At 36.1% G+C, this 18,663-nt stretch overlaps 1 protein-coding gene across 1 annotated transcript in view; it reads right to left on the bottom strand.

Moving 5' to 3' along the window:
• LOC128689512 (uncharacterized) overlaps positions 1 to 18,663 on the bottom strand; it is a 316,845-nt gene that overhangs the window by 60,855 nt on the left and 237,327 nt on the right. The window contains exon 15 of the mRNA XM_070086503.1: positions 8,747 to 9,070. Coding sequence (XP_069942604.1) covers positions 8,747 to 9,070 — 324 coding nt within the window. The remainder of the gene's footprint in view (positions 1 to 8,746; positions 9,071 to 18,663) is intronic.

The raw sequence follows: 18,663 nt of genomic DNA, 5'->3' as shown, positions 1-18,663 counted from the left end.
ATTATATATGAACATGCATATATTCCACGAGGTGGGCTAAACTAACATCAATACCACTTGTCTCCTGGTTGCATTAATATATGGACGAAACTAGAATGAAATTTGGTTGACCTTACCAAGGTCCCGAATGTCATCGCGTCATGAAAAACGTCTAGTCCCGCTAGGTACATGATTTCTGAAGGAGTGTATAGTCCAGTGATTACAGCGTCGTGAATTTTCACTTGCTTCCCACGAGGCGGGTTAAGTAACATAGGTTCGATTCCTGGCCAAGCCGCAGATTATTAATTATGCATGCATACATACATACATACATACATATATATATATATATATATATATATATATATATATATATATATATATATATATATATATATAAATATATATATATATATATACATATATATATATATATATATATATATATATATATATATATATATATATATATATATATGTCGTGCCGAATAGGCAGAACTTGCGATCTTGGCTTAAATAGCAACGCTCATCTTGCCATATAGGACAAGCGAAAATTTGTGTATGCAATAATTTCGCCAAAATCATTCTGAACCTAACGAAAAAAATATATTTCACTGTGTTTGTTTAGTATTAAATTATTGTAAACAAATCTAAAATATACTTAGTTGGGTTAGGCTAAAATAAATTGTTCTTGTTATAATAAGGTTAGGTAAGTTTTCTAAGTTCCTTTTGGTGCAAAATTATAAATTTTTACATCAACATTAATGAAAAAAATATATCTTTAAATGTATAAGAGAAAATTTTAGAAAGGACTTAATTTTAAGTGAGTTCTTCCTAATTGACCAGTTTTACATATTCGGCACGACATATATATATATATATATATATATATATATATATATATATATATATATATATATATATATATATATATATATATATAAATATATATATAAATATATGTATATATATATATATATATATATATATATATATATATATATATATATATATATATATATATATATATATATATATATATATATATACATATATATATATATATATATATATATATATATATATATATATATATATATATATATATATATATATATATATATATATATATATATATATATATATATATGCAATAAGATCACAGTAAACAGGTGATTTCAAAATATGCAAAACAACCACTCTGAAAGAATAGAGAAATTCCAAGCGCTTTCGTGACTACTCACATTATCAAGGAACTATGAAAGTAAAGCATCCAAAGAAGCTATATAAGGGGTCCGGCCAGCACCTCACTATCAGATCCCACAACGGTTAAACACGTGACGCGCGGCGACCCAACTTGGATCGGTCCCTTGCACAACTCAACCCCAAGCTATTCTACCCAAGAAAGTTTAAAAATTATTATTTGTCCAGTGTATTATTAAATTCTTCCCAAATTCTATTAATTATAAATGGATCTAATTTATATAAACCAAAGGAAATATTCATATTATTGTCAAAACTGCTTTTTATGAAACAAGATTCAATTATATTCGTGTCGACCATGGACTTGCTTGATACTACTTTCTCAACTTTTTGAAAATCAATTGGATGGTTAAAATCTCTTGCATGAATAAATAGAGCATTGGAATCTTGTCCAGTTCTAATGCTATATTTATGTTGTTTTAATCTTAGTTCGAGATTTTTACCAGTTTGACCGTAATAAACTTTATCGCAAATTTTACAAGGAATCTTATAGACACATCCATTAGCATTTTGGGGGGAATTCTTTATCAAAAGTTTTTTCACTGTATCAAGATTTTTGAATACAACTTTAATATTAAAAGTCTTAAGAAGAGAAGGCATATCAACCAAGTTTTCATGGTAAGGGAGAACCAACATATTTTTAGTTGAATAAGGCTGGTTGTCCCTTTTTGGATTATAAAAAGTGTTTCTAGCAACTTTAAAAGACTTATCAATTACATTTCTTGGGTATTTTAAATCATTACCTATTTCATAAATTTTGGATATTTCCTCATCTATGAACTAGTTTTGATGTTTCTTCCTTGTTTACGAAAGTTCCTGTTGATGATTTATTAAGTTTCTTATCTGAAGAACTCGTTAACTATGATTTACCATTGTCAGTTCCTACTATCATTAAACTTATTAAACTTTGCATTGTTGATGCAAAATTTGTATTTAATGATAAGTTTTACACTCAGAAGTTTGGTATGGCAATGGGAAATCCTCTTTCACCTGTTCTTAGTAACCTATACATGGAATTTTTTGAAACAAGGTTGCTTAACACAATCCTCCCTAATAGAGCTAAATGGTTCAGATATGTTGATGATATTTTGTGTCTTATGCCCAAAAATGTAGATATACACCATTTCCTTGGAAAATTAAATAGCTTAGCCCATTCTATAAACTTTACTGTTGAGTTTGAAGAAAATAACTCATTGCCTTTTCTAGATGTTTTAATTATTAAGGGTAATAATGAATTCAAATTTAAAATTTACAGAAAACCTACAAATAACTGTTCCTATGTCCACTATTATTCCTCGCATCAAGATAGAGTCAAACTGTCTGTTTTCTCATCAATGTTTTTGAGAGCTTTACGAATTTGTAGTCCTGAGTTCATAGATGAGGAAATATCCAAAATTTATGAAATAGGTAATGATTTAAAATACCCAAGAAATGTAATTGATAAATCTTTTAAAGTTGCTAGAAACACTTTTTATAATCCAAAAAGGGACAACCAGCCTTATTCAACTAAAAATATGTTGGTTCTCCCATACCATGAAAACTTGGTTGATATGCCTTCTCTTCTTAAGACTTTTAATATTAAAGTTGTATTGAAATTCTTGATACAGTGAAAAAACTTTTGATAAAGAATTCCCCCCAAAATGCTGATGGATGTGTCTATAAGATTCCTTGTAAAATTTGCGATAAAGTTTATTACGGTCAAACTGGTAAAAATCTCGAACTAAGATTAAAACAACATAAATATAGCATTAGAACTGGACAAGATTCCAATGCTCTATATATTCATGTAAGAGATTTTAACCATCCAATTGATTTTCAAAAAGTTGAGAAAGTAGTATCAAGCAAGTCCATGGTCGACAGGAATATAATTGAATCTTGTTTCATAATAAGCAGTTTTGACAATAATATGAATATTTCCTTTGGTTTATATAAATTAGATCCATTTATAATTAATAGAATTTGGGAAGAATTTAATAATACACTGGACAAATAATAATTTTTAAACTTTCTTGGGTAGAATAGCTTGGGGGTGAGTTGTGCAAGGGACCGATCCAAGTTGGGTCGCCGCGCGTCACGTGTTTAACCGTTGTGGGATCTGATAGTGAGGTGCTGGCCGGACCCCTTATATAGCTTCCTTGGATGCTTTACTTTCATAGTTCCTTGATAATGTGAGTAGTCACGAAAGCGCTTGGAATTTCTCTATTCTTTCAGAGTGGTTGTTTTGCATATATATATATATATATATATATATATATATATATATATATATATATATATATATATATATATATATATATATATATATATATATATATATATATATATATATATATATATATATATATATATATATATATATATATATATATATATATATATATATATATATATATATATATATATATATATATTTATGTACTAATTATACACAATTAATAATCTGCGGCTTGGCCATATACGTATATATATTTCAACACATCGGCCGATTCCCACCAAGGCAGGGGGGCCCGAATAAAGAAAAAACTTTCATCATCGTTCACTCCATCACTGTCTTGCCAGAGGGATGCTTTACACTACAATTATAAAACTGCAACATCAACACACCTCCTTCAGAGTGCAGACACTGTACTTCCCATCTCCAGGACTCAAGTCCGGCCTGCCGGTTTCCCTGAATCCCTTCATAATGTTACTTTGCTCACCCTCCAACAACATGTCAAGTATTAAAAACCATTCGTCTCCTTTCACTTCTATCAAATACGCTCACGCACGCTTGCTGGAAGTCCAAGGCCCTCGCACACTTAACCTTTACCCCCTCCCTCCATCCCTCTCTAGGTTTACCCCTACCTCGCCTTCCTTCCACTACAGATTTATACACTCTCGAAGTCATTCTGTTTTCTTCCATTCTCTTGAGTGGCTTGTAGACACGATGATGATTCACGAACCGCTGTAGACGGCGTGGGGGCTGAACTTGGCTGGTTTAGGGGCTAAGACAACTGCGTTCCCATGTGGCTAAGCTTAAAAACCATTTGCCTCCATTCACTCCTATCAAATACACTCACGCATGCTTGCTGGAAGTCCAAGCCCCTTGCACACAAAACCTCCTTTACCCCCTGCCTCCAACCTTTCCTAGGCCGACCCCTACCCCGCCTTCCCTCCACTACAAATTTACACACTCTTGAAGTCATTCTGGTTTGTTCCATTCTCCCTATATGTCCGAACCACCTCAACAAACCCTCCTCAGCCCTCTGGATAATAGTTTTGGTAATCCCGCACCTTTTCCTAATTTCCAGGCTACGAATTCTCTGCATTAAATTCACACCACACATTGCCCTCAAACATGACATCTCCACTGCCTCCAGCCTTCTCCTTGTTGCAACATTCATCACCTACGCTTCATACCCATACAAGAGTGTTGGTATAACTATACTCACATACATTCCCTTCTTTGCTTCCACGGACAAAGTACTTTGTCTCCACAGACTCCTAAGTGCATCACTCACCCTTTTCCCTTCATCAGTTCTATGATTCACCTCATCCCTCATAGACCAATCTGCTGACAAGTCCACTCCTAAATACCTGAATACAGTCACCTCCTCCATACTCTCCCCCTCCAATCTGATATCCAATCTTTCATCACCTAATCTTTTTGTTATCCTCATCACCTTACTCTTTCCTATATTCACTTTTAATATTCTTCCTTTACATATCCTCCCAAATTCATCCACCAACCTCTGCAACTTCTGTTCAGAATCTCCCAAAAGCACAGTGTCATCAGCAAAGAGCAACTGTAACAACTCCCACTTTGTGTTTGATTCTTTATCTTTTAACTCCACTCTTCTTGCCAAGACCCTCGCATTCACTTCTCTTACAACCCTATCTATAAATGTATTGAACACCCACGGTGACATCACATCCTTCTCTGAGGCCTACTTTCACTGGGAAATCATCTCCCTCTCTCCTACATACTCTACCCTGAGCTTCACTATCCTCATAAAAACTCTTCACTGCTTTCAGTAACCTACCTCCTACCTACACCATACAACTGCAACATCTGTCGCACTGCCACTCCCCCCCTATCCACCCTGTCATATGCCTTTTCCAAATCAATAAATGCCACAAAAACCTCTTTAGCCTTATATAATACTGTTCACCTGTATGTTTCACTGTAAACACTTGGTCTACACACCCCCTACCTTTCCTAAAGCCTCCTTGTTCATCTGCTATCCTACTTTCTGTTTTACTCTTAATTCTTTCAATAATAACTCTACGAAACACTTTACCAGATATATTCAACAGACTTATTCCCCTATAATTTTTTCACTCTCTTTTATCCCCTTTGCCTTTATACAAAGGAACTATGTATGCTCTCTGTCAATCCCTAGGTCCTTTAACTTCTTCCATACATTTATTAAATAACAGTACCAACCACTCCAAAACTATATCCCCACCTGCTTTCAACATTTGTATCTTTATCCCATCAATCCCACCTGCCTTACCCTCTTTCATTCTACCCACTGCCTCACGAACTTCCACCACACTCACAACTGGCTCTTCCTCACTCCTACAAGATGTTATTCCTCCTTGCCCTATACACGAAATTACAGCTTCCCTATCTTCATCAACATTTAACAATTCCTCAAAATATTCCCTTCATCTTCCCGATACTTCCATTTAATAACTTTCCTCTCCTATTTTTAACTGTCAAATCCATTTGTTCCCTAGGCTTCCTCAACTTATTAATCTCACTCCAAAACGTTTTCTTATTCTCAACAAAATTTGTTGATAACATCTCACCCACTCTCTCATTTGCTCTCTTTTTACATTGCTTCACCACTCTCTTAACCTCTTTTTCTCTCCATATACTCTTCCCTCCTTGCATCACTTTGTAAAATTCTCTCATATGCTAACTTTTTCTCCCTTACTACTCTCTTTACATCATCATTCCACCAATCGCTCTTCTTCCCTCCCGCACCCACTTTCCTGTAACCACAAACTTCTGCTGAACACTCTAACACTACATATTTAAACCTACCCCATACCTCTTCAACTCCATTGCCTATCCTCTCACTAGCCCATCTATCCTCCAATAGTTGTTTATATCTTACCCTAACTGCCTCTTTTAGTTTATACACCTTCACCTCTCTCTTACTTGCTGCTTCTATTTTCCTTGTATCCCATCTACCTTTTACTCTCACAGTAGCTATAGCTAAAAAGTGATCTGATATATCTGTGGCCCTCTATAAACATGTACATCCTGAAGTCTACTCGACAGTCTTTTGTCCACCAATGCATAGTCCAACAAACTACTGTCATTTTGCCCTACATCATATCTTGTATACTTATTTATCCTCTTTTTCTTGAAATACGTATTACCTATAACTAAACCCCTTTCTATACAAAGTTCAATCAAAGGGCCCCCATTATCATTTACACCTGGCACCCCAAACTTACCTACCACACCTTCTCTAAATGTTTCTCCTGCTTTAGCATTTAGGTCCCCTACCACAATTACTCTCTCACTTGGTTTGAAGGTTCCTATATATCTGCTTAACATCTCCCAAAATCTGTCTCTCTCCTCTACACTCCTCTCTTCTCCTGGTGCATACACACTTATTATGACCCACTTTTCACATCCGACCCTTATTTTAATCCACATAATTCTTGAATTTACACATTCATATTCCCTCTTCTCCTTCTATAACTGATCCTTCAACATTATTGCTACCCCTTCCATAGCTCTAACTCTCTCAGACACTCCTGACTTAATCCCATTAATTTCTCCCCACTGAAACTCGCCTACCCCCTTCAGCTTTGTTTCCCTTAGGGCCAGGACATCCAACTTCTTTTCATTCATAACATCATCTGTTTCTTATCATCCGCACTACATCCACGCACATTCAAGCATCCCGATTTTATAAAGTTTTTCTTCTTCTTATTTTTAGTGTGTACAGGAGAAGGGGTTACTAGTCCATTGCTCCCGGCATTTTAGTCGCTGCATACGACACACATGACTTACGAAGGAAAGATTCTTTTCCACTTCCCCATGGACAATAGAGGGGGAAAAAATTAGAAAAGAGCTATTAAGAAAAAGAAGAAAAACCTAGATGTGTGTATGTATATATATGATGTGCATGCTTGTGTAGTGTGACGTAAGTGTAAGTAGAAGTAGCAAGATATACCTGTTATCCAGCATGTTTATGAGGCAGAAAAAAGACACCAGCAATCCTACCATCATGTAAAACAGTTACAGGTTTCTGTTTCACAGTCACCTGGCAGGATGGTAGTACCTCCCTAGGTGGTTGCTGTCTACCATCTTTCATACATTCCCTTCTTTGCCTCCACTGATAACGTTTTTTGTCTCCACATATACCTCAACGCGCCACTCATCTTTTTCCCCTCATCAATTCTATGGTTAACCTCATTCTTCATAAACCCATCTGCTGACACGTCAACTCCGAAATATCTGAAAACATTCACTACTTCTATACTCCTCTCCAATATGGAATCCAAATTTTCTTTATCTAAATCATTTGATACCCTCATCACTTTGCACTTACCTATGTTCACTTTCAACTTTCTTCCTTTACACTCCCTCCCAAACTCGTCCACTAGCCTTTACAACTTTTTTTTTGCAATCTCCCATAAGCACAATATCATCAGCAAAATAGTAACTGTGTCAATTCTCATTTTATATTTAATTCCCCATAATTTAATCTCACCCCTCTCCAGACCACCCTAGCATTTTCTTCTTTTACAACCCCATCTATAAATATATTAAACAACCAGGGTGACATTACACATCCCTGTTTAAGACTTACTACTTTTACTGGGAAGTAGTCTCCCTCTCTTCTACACACCCTAACCTGAGCCTCACTATCTTCATATAAACTCTTTGCAGCATTTAGTAACTTACCACCTATTCCATATACATGTACTTGCAACATCTGCCACATTGCTCCACTATCCACTACATCTTATGCCTTTCCTAAATCCATAAATGCAATGAAAACTTCCCTACCTTTATCTAAATATTGTTCACAAATATGTTTGAATGTAAACACTTGATCTACACATCCCCTACCCACTCTAAAACCTCCTTGCTCATTAGCAATCCTACTCTGTCTTTCAATAATAACTCTACCGTACACTTTTCCTGGTATACTCAGTAAACTTATTCCCCTATATTTTTTTACAATCTCTTTTGTCCCCCTTGCTCTCTGCCAATCCTTAGGTACCTTCCCCTCTTCCATACATTTATTAAACAAAAATACCAGCCACTCCAACACCATATATCCCCCCCCCTGCTTTTAACATTTCTGTCTTGATCCCATCAGTTCCAGCTGCTTTACCCCCTTTCATTCTACGTAATGCCTCACGCACCTCCCCCACACTCACATCCTGCTCTTCTTCACTATGTATATAATCTTTCCAGAAAAATTAAGATACCATTATTGTTTATCTCTTGATAATTAAGTTGATGTCGTTGATCAGTTAATAAACTTACTGGTTTGTGGTGTAGTAACGTTGATGGAGGCAGGAGAGTATCCAGTACCTACGGAGTTATGCATTTGTGCTGTGACCTGGTACATCTGTCCTGCCAAAACTTGAGAGAAGGTTACTGACACTTTTTGACTAGGACAAGTAAAGAGCGACACATTCTGCGAGAGTTGATGAAAAGTATTATTGCAGGTGATGTGAGTCTCAATTGTGACAGTAAAGTATATATTTGGTCCATTGTAGTTTGTACAGCCATCTGATGAGTATAAGTCACACGAAATTTCCGAATAATCCGTCGAACAGGTTAAGTTGATCACTTTCACGCCAGGAGCTGTAAACAATGGAATGTGTTGGTTAATAATGTAATGTGCTGGATTTTTTTAACAGAATTATATTTACACCTAGTGCAATTCTACATCAGTTTACATAATTTCACTTCAATATATCTTAGGTTCTGAAGAGTAAAAATTAATAATTTTGTGCCGAAAGGAACCTTAGAAAACTATGTAACCTTATTATAAGAAGCATAATTAATTTTAGCCTACTCTAATAAATATATTCTAGATAAGTTTACATTAATTTAATAAAATAAAGCACAATAAAATATAATTTTTTCCGTTAGGTTCAGAATGATTTTTGCAAAATTATTGCATATACAAATTTTCGGTTGCCATTGTCGGCAAGAAGAGCGTTGCTATTTAAGCCAAAATCTCAAGTATTACTTATGTGTATGCAGATGTATGTGCATTTATTTACACTTATGTATCCTTTTGCATATTTAGGTGTGTGTGTGTATGTATGTGTTTTTTCTGTTTATTCTCATTGTATGAATGGTGTATAAGTTGTCGACATTTTTTGATAGGTTGCATGCTATTTAAATGAAATTAGTTAATTCTTATGCTTTTTTTATGTTCTGAATCCAAATATCACCTTGAAAAATGCGTATTGGTTATAGGTTTAAAGATACGAGACATGTTTGACGTTTATAGTGGGCTGAAGAATCATATCTCCCAATGTCCAGCAAAAATCTGCAAGCATTCTTGTGTTCCATTTGCCCTGGTACTATTTTTCCATGGTTGAAATATCTTGGTGAAACCTTTCACCATGTTCGTCATTAACTGTCCCACAGTTCGCTGGAAAAAAAAGTCTAAATATGAGTCCAAAAATTTAATTTTAAGTGACATGATACATCCCATGTTCTTGTAAGCTTTGATGAGGTTTTCCACCAATTCTTCATAGTTGCCTTCCCTTCTGTTTCCGAGAAATCCCTTCGTCACTAACTTGAATGCTTGCCAAGCAGCTTTCTCCTCCCCATGAAGGTCTGATTCAAAGTCACCATCTTTAAAAAGCTCTCGAATCTGAGGGCCATTGAAGACTCCCTCTCTTGTCTTAGCGTCGCTCAGTGAATGGAATTTTGATGTTAAATACTTGACTCCCTGACTGGATTTGTCCATAGCTTTTACATAGTTTTTCATGACCCCAGTTTTATGTGTAGTGGTGGTAGTAAAATTTTGTTTGGTTCAATGAGAGGTGGATGTTGATCATTTTTCATTCCAGGCTCCAATGATTGACGAGTTGACTCACGAAATCGTAATGACACGATTACAAACCATACCACGAGCAGGGATAGAACCCCCGATCAGAGAGTCTCAAAACTCCAGATGTCGCGTTTGCCACTGGACCAGCTAGCTGGTCCAGTGGTTAACGCGACGGTCTGGAGTTTTGAGACTCTCTGATCACGGGTTTTATACCCGCCCGTGGTATGGTTTGATTGACGAGGTGGCCAGTCTCTTCTGATGTAGTGGGAACCTCTTGCATGCATATCAATAGCTTGCTCAGTGAATATTTATTATAAGTTTAAAAAGTGTTTAGCACAACCACCTTCCATGACTGCTGGAATAATGATGAAGGTCAGTGAGACTGTGAGTGTGGTAAGAAACACACTGCAACAAGACTGTTGGAACCTGTAGTGACACGTAGGTGTATATTGAAAGGTAGAGCTAACAAACAATTTTAACCAATATATTCATTATCAGTGACTTACTATTAGTTGGAAACTGCTACTCTGGTCTCGGAATCATTTTGGTTGTAGACCAGTGTAATTAGATGTTCTGCTTTAAGTGACACTAATCACTCATTTGTCTGTCGAGCCGCACTAGACACCAGCCATCCCAGATCTTAATATTGTTGACCTTTCCCCGTATTACTATTAAAGCACTGGCTACTTATCATTCTGATGTCTCTGATGACACTTGATGCCTGGACATTTTCTAGACCGAAATACAGCACGCCTAGTCTCTGTTGGAGTGAACGTGAACCTGGTGCTTCCGTGCCGTCAGTAGTTGACACCTTGATACTGACTTCCAATAATCTGAGCTAGTAGCACTGTGTCTTTGCTAAGTCCCTATCTACCTTGAACGAGATAATTTATTGCAATCTACACTGGACAATGTTGCAAGATAGACCATTCAGTAGCAGTTCTAGAGATGTCAGTCATAACCATAATTTTTAAAAGGGTGGACCGGTAAGCCGGAGGGAGGTAAAGCTCCAGTGCGGGTCATCATATGACAAAGACTCACATCAGGAAACACTTGTCATGTTTCCTGACAAATCTTACCTAACGTAAGGCTTACCATTTGTTCATTATGGTCTTCATTAATGAGCAATTACCCTGCATGAATATCATCTTTCTTTGTGGGTTATACCCACTTACACCACGTGTGGATAACGTCACAAGATCTTCATTACACTCGACTGTGGATCCTGCGTATGTTCAGAGATCCACAGGTCACTTAGATGAGCTTCCTGTACGTCCCTCGCATGGACATAACATCTCATTAAAGGAAGACTGAAGTCAGTCCCCTGGCTTTTGAAATCGTATTCCTGGGCTCAGCCCTAGGCAAGGTTGCCAGAGTTGGTAAAAAAAAAAAATGAGCTCCGATCAAGTGCCCTAGACGTTATGGGTCAGTGGTCTCATAACTATACATAAAGGAACCGATGATTAAGATATGTCATATGAAAGGAATTTTAGAGTTTGACATTTTCCCGTATAATGAGAGCAAGGTAGGGAAACCCCCCTATCACCCTGATGGAGGTGTCAGCAGCCATAATGTCCCTGGAGTCACATGGGGAAGAAAATATTTTCCACGAACACAATCACTACCATTACCACCATCATTACCACCTTCAGCACCACACCACCACAACTATCACCACCATAAGCAAAACCATCACCACCACTACCACCATCATATGCATGAGCATATGAATCAACAACCTATAAAAACATTAATCAATGTTTCGTATATACCTGAAATTATACTGTCGAGACTCTGTACAACGATCAATTTCGGGAATGACCAACTTAAAGATAGAAGGGAGACCACCAGCGCATATTAGTTGCTCAACAAGCCTTCACTTAGTTATAACTTACCAGGGTTTACAATGTCAAGCTGATTGAATTAGATGTTCTGATTTTATTAAGAAAAACCTTAGATGTAGTCGACAGATTATATCATCACTTCGTGAAGCAGCATTTAAAGGTTTATTCAATCTGCTCAGGAAATTTAAAAAAGCGAATTTTCAATAGTTTTCATTTTTCTACTAGTTTTAAAATTCTCTATAATCTGGTAAGAAGATAAATAGATTTTGTGGTTTTTAAGAGTGAGTTTGATCAAAATACCAAGAATTACATGATTTTAAAAAGATTCCTTGTACTAACAAAGTTTCCCGCGCATAAACCAAACTGAAATTTGATCATAAAATCATCAAATCTTCATCTACACATCTGTAGTTTTCTCTCCACAGTCGTCCAATTAAAACACATCTTGTTTGGGCGCTTGAAGTTAAGCCACTAAAGATTGTGGAAATTATTTGAGCCCATCCAGGAAGAACTATACATGCCAGATAGAGAACATCCTATACAAGTGGTAAATACCACGGATTATATCATCAATACTCCTCCTCACAGGACTCAAAGAATGACTCTCCCACAGAGGGTCCGTCGTTTTATCCATAAAGATGATTACCATCGACCCATGATATTGAGCAACCTCCCTGATGAAGAAGATTGGGTAGCACCAGAACCCTTCTATGTATACTGAGAAAATCATCGCCCCCAATTAGGGAGACATCATATATAACTTTCTAATGAAAAAATTATGCTATTTAATATGGCTGGACACCACCTGTAAGAAGCCATTGTCACGTAATTCTATAAACTGGCCAGAAAATTATTGCCTTCATTGTCGCATAAACATCCGTTGTGCAATCGCAAAAAAAAAAAAAAAAAAAAAAAAAAAAAGAAAAAAAAAAAAAAAAAAAAAAAAAAAAAAAAAAAAAAAAAAAAAAATGCAACTTGTATAATTACTGCCAATTCAGAGTCATGTACTTATATATCTGTTATATCTATGTGACTGATGGGTTAGTCTTATACCCCTTAATTAAATATATTATCATTTCACGTACACTTTTTAAATTACACCAAAGTGGTTGGGCCACTTACCTTTTATATCCTACCTCTCTCCCTCCTCCCACCCTTTTCCAATATTTCCATCCTTACCCATCCTTCTTCCTTCCCCATCTCACCAAAGCTCTGGTCTGAACAAGAACAAGAACAAGAAGGATGCTAGGAATGGGTTCAATAAAAATTGATCACAGAACATCTTCACATGCCAAGTGTTCCTAACATCTGGTCATTTTCACTGAACACAGGAGTTAGATGATTGAATCAGATAAGATGAGAAGTTCTCAAGTTATAAGTGAAAGTAATTAAAAAAAACGGAGAAACAAAACACAGAAAAAACTTCGGGGAATCCCTTGAAGATCCTCCTTAGGTAATATCTAAATTATGAAATATATTTTGGTGGTAAGGTGATCTGAGACAAGGATTCCCGCATTCTATAAGCTCAGCCTTCTCTACTTCAGTACACGTAACAAATATTGGATGGTATCATACAGGTATGAAGCAGTAAAATGTAACTGTTACTATGTGTATATTTGTGCTGTTGAGTTTCTGCATGTATGCGCAATTTTATGTATACAGTGCGTGTGTGAATGTATTTATACGCATCATATTTATGCATACCTATATGTATTTTTTGTGTGATTACGTGTGCAGCTGCATGGTTATGCATATGTATGTGTGTGTATAAGTACGTGAGTAAATGTATAAATTCATGTTTGTTAGTGTGTAGGTGTTGTATACATCTGCAGATGTATGAGTGTGCATATTCATGCATTTCAACACTTGCGTATTTATGTAAGCATATATATGTACATATATTCATGCATATATTTGCATGTTTACATTTATGAACGGTTTTCATAATAATGTGTGTATGTATGAATATGTGTATTTATTGAAAGTATTGTATATATGAATGTATGCATACATGTAAAATGTATGCTCAACAATAGCATATAGCATATAGCATATAGCAATAGCAGTTAGGGAAATCACAGTCAGACTGACCAGTGAGCTAAACATCTGGTTCCTAGATGATGGCACACTAGCAGGTACAAAGGAGTCCCTCCTACATGACCTTACACAGGTAATGACACGGGGACAGGAAATGGGTCTTGGAGCAAAATTAAAATTTTTTACATTAATATTAATGAAAAAATATATCTTTAAACGTATAAGAGAAAATTTTAGAAAGGGCTTAATTTTAAATGAGTTCTTCCTAATTGACCAGTTTTACATATTCGGCACGACATATATATATATATATATATATATATATATATATATATATATATATATATATATATATATATATATATATATATATATATATATATATATATATATATATATGCAATAAGATCACAAACAGGTGGTTTCAGAATATGCAAAACAACCACTGTGAAAGAATAGAGAAATTCCAAGCGCTTTTGTGACTACTTACATTATCAAGGAACAATAAAAGTAATGTATCAAAGGAAGGCATACAAATGGTCTAGTCCACAGGAATATAATTGAATCTTGTTTCATAAAAAGCAGTTTTGACAATAATACGAATATTTCCTTTGGTTTATATAAATTAGATCCTTTTATAATTAATAGAATTTGGGAAGAATTTAATAATATATTGGACAAATAATAAATTTTAAAATTCTTAATTCTTGGGTAGAATAGTTTGTTTGTGGGTTGTGTGAAGGACCTGTCTAGTTGGGCCACCGGGTCTGCTGCAGTGTTCTCTTTTTTACGAGTCACGCGTCAGGTGTTACTTTGTTGTGGGATGTGATAGTGAGGTGTGGTCTAGACCGTTTACATGCCTTCCTTTGATATATTACTTTTATTGTTCCTTGATAATGTGAGTAGTCACGAAAGCACATGGAATTTCTCTATTCTTTCTCAGTGATTGTTTTGTATATATATATATATATATATATATATATATATTTATATATATAAGAACATAAGAACATAAGAAAGGAGGAACACTGCAGCAGGCCTGTTGGCCCATACTAGGCAGGTCCTTTACAATTCATCCCACTAACAAGCATTTGACCAACCCAATTTTCAATGCTACCCAAGAAATAAGCTCTGATGTGCAAGTCCCACTCAAATCCATCCCCTCCCACTCATGTACTTATCCAACCTAAATTTGAAACTACCCAAAGTCCCAGCCTCAATAACCCAACTAGGTAGACTGTTCCACTCATCAACTACCCTATTTTCAAACCAGTACTTTCCTATGTCCTTTCTAAATCTAAACTTATCCAATTTAAATCCATTACTGCGGGTTCTCTCCTTGAATATATATATATATATATATATATATATATATATATATATATATATATATATATATATATATATATATATATATAATATTATATATATATATATATATATATATATATATATATATATATATATATATATATATATATATATATATATGTATATATATATATTCAACAAGTCGGCCGTCTCCCACCAAGGCAGGGTGACCCAAAAAGAAAGAAAATCCCCTAAAAGAAAATACTTTCATCATCATTCAACACTTTCACCTCGCTCACACATAATCATTGTTTTTGCAGAGGTGCTCAGAACACAACAGTTTAGAAGCATATACGTATAAAGATACACAACATATCCCTCCAAACTGCTAATATCCCAAAACCCCTCCTTTAGAGTGCAGGCATTGTACTTCCCATTTCAAGGACTCAATCCGGCTATATAAAAATAACCGGTTTCCCTGAATCCCTTCACTAAATATTACTCTGCTCACACTCCAACAGATCGTCAGGTCCCAAATACCATTCGTCTCCATTCACTCCTATCGAACACGCTCATGCACACCTGCTGGAAGTCCATTCCCCTCGCCCACAAAACCTCCCTTACCCCTTCCTTCAAACCTTTTCGAGGACGACCCCTACCCCGCCTTCCTTCTCCTACAGATTTAAATGCTCTCCATGTCTTTCTACTTTGATCCATTCTCTCTAAATGGCCAAACCACCTCAACAACCCCTCTTCAGCCCTCTGACTAATACTTTTATTAACTCCACACCTTCTCCTAATTTCCACACTCCGAATTTTCGCATAATATTTACACCACACATTGCCCTTAGACAGGAACTCTCCACAGCCTCCAACCGCCTCCTCGCTGCTGCATTCGCAACCCAAGCTTCACACCCATATAAGAGTGTTGGTACTACTATACTTTCATACATTCCCTTCTTTGCCTCCATAGACAACGTTTTTTGACTCCACATATATGTCAACTCACCACTCAGCTTTTTTCCATCATCAATTCTATGATTAACCTCATCCTTCATAAATCCATCCGCCGACACGTCAACTCCCAAGTATCTGAAAACATTCACTTCTTCAATACTCCTCGTCCCCAATTTGATGTCCAATTTTTCTTTATCTATTTCATTTGATACCCTCATCACCTTACTCTTTTCTATGTTCACTTTCAACTTTCTACCTTTACACACACTCCCAAACTCATCCACTAACCAGTGCAATTTTTCTTTAGAATCTCCCATAAGCACAGTATCATCAGCAAAAAGTAACTGTCTCAATTCCCATTTTGTATTTGATTCCCCGTAATTTAATCCCACCCCTCTCCCGAACACCCTAGCATTTACTTCTTTTACAACGCCATCTATAAATATATTAAACAACCATGGTGACATTACACATCCCTGTCTAAGACCTACTTTTACCGGGAAGTAGTCTCCCTCTCTTCTACACACCCTAACCTGAGCCTCACTATCCTCATAAAAACTCTTTACAGCATTTAGTAACTTACCACCTATTCCATATACTTGCAACATCTGCCACATTGCTCCTCTATCCACTCTATCATATTCCTTTTCTAAATCCATAAATGCAATAAAAACTTCCCTACCTTTATCTAAATACTGTTCACATATATGCTTCAATGTAAACACTTGATCTACACATCCCCTACCCACTCTGAATCCTCCTTGCTCATCTGCAATTCTACATTCTGTCTTACCTCTAATTCTTTCAATAATATCCCTACCATACACTTTTCCTGGAATACTCAGTAAAATTATTCCTCTATAATTTTTACAATCTGTTTTGTCCCCCTTCCCTTTATATAAAGGGTCTATACATGCTCTCTGCCAATCCCTAGGTACCTTCCCCTCTTTCATACATTTATTAAACAAAAGTACCAACCACTCCAACACTATATCTCCCCCTGCTTTTAACATTTCTGTCATGATCCCATCAGTTCCAGCTGCTTTACCCCTTTTCATTTTACGTAATGCATCACGTACCTCCCCCACACTTACATACTACTCTTCTCTACTCCTAAAAGATGGTATACCTCCCTGGCCAGTGCATGAAATTACCGCCTCCCTTTCTTCCTCAACATTTAAAAGTTCCTCAAAATATTCTCGCCATCTACCTAATACCTCCCTCTCCCCATCTACTAACTCCCCTACTCTGTTTTTAACTGACAAATCCATACGTTCCCTAGGCTTTCTTAACTTGTTTAACTCACTCCAAAAAATTTTCTTATTTTCATTAAAATTTCTTGACAGTGCCTCTCTCACTCTATCATCTGCTTCCTTTTGCACTCTCTCACCACTCTCTTCACCTTTATTTTACTCTCCATATACTCTGCTCTTCTTATAACACTTCTGCTTTGTAAAAACCTCTCATATGCTACCTTTTTCTCTTTTATCACACCCTTTACTTCATCATTCCACCAATCACTCCTCTTTCCTCCTGCCCCCACCCTCCTATAACCACAAACTTCTGCCCCACATTCTAATACTGCATTTTTAAAACTATTCCAACCCTCTTCAACCCCCCCACTACTCATCTTTGCACTAGCCCACCTTTCTGCCAATAGTCGCTTATATCTCACCCGAACTTCCTCCTCCCTTAGTTTATACACTTTCACTTCCCTCCTACTTGTTGTTGTCACCTTCCTCTTATCCCATCTACCTCTTACTCTAACTGTAGCTACAACTAAATAATGATCCGATATATCAGTTGCCCCTCTATAAACATGTACATCCTGGAGCCTACCCATCAACCTTTTATCCACCAATACATAATCTAACAAACTAATTTCATTATGTGCTACATTATACCTTGTATATTTATTTATCCCCTGTCACCCCAAATTTACCTACTACTCCCTCCACAACATTTTTGCCAACCTTAGTATTGAAATCCCCAACCACAAGTACTCTCACACTTGGTTCAATACTCCCCACGTATTCATTCAACATTTCCCAAAATTTCTCTCTCTCCTCTACACTTCTCTCTTCTCCAGGTGCATATACGCTTACTATAACCCACTTTTCACATCCAACCTTTATTTTACTCCGCATAATCCTTGAATTAATATATTTATAGTCCTTCTTTTCATGCCATAGCTTATCCTTCAACATTATTGCTACTCCTTCTTTAGCTCTAACTCT

Source organism: Cherax quadricarinatus, chromosome 18, assembly GCF_038502225.1.
Source record: "Cherax quadricarinatus isolate ZL_2023a chromosome 18, ASM3850222v1, whole genome shotgun sequence".
NCBI classification, from domain to species: domain Eukaryota; kingdom Metazoa; phylum Arthropoda; class Malacostraca; order Decapoda; family Parastacidae; genus Cherax; species Cherax quadricarinatus.
This window is presented reverse-complemented; position numbering and strand designations above follow the sequence as displayed.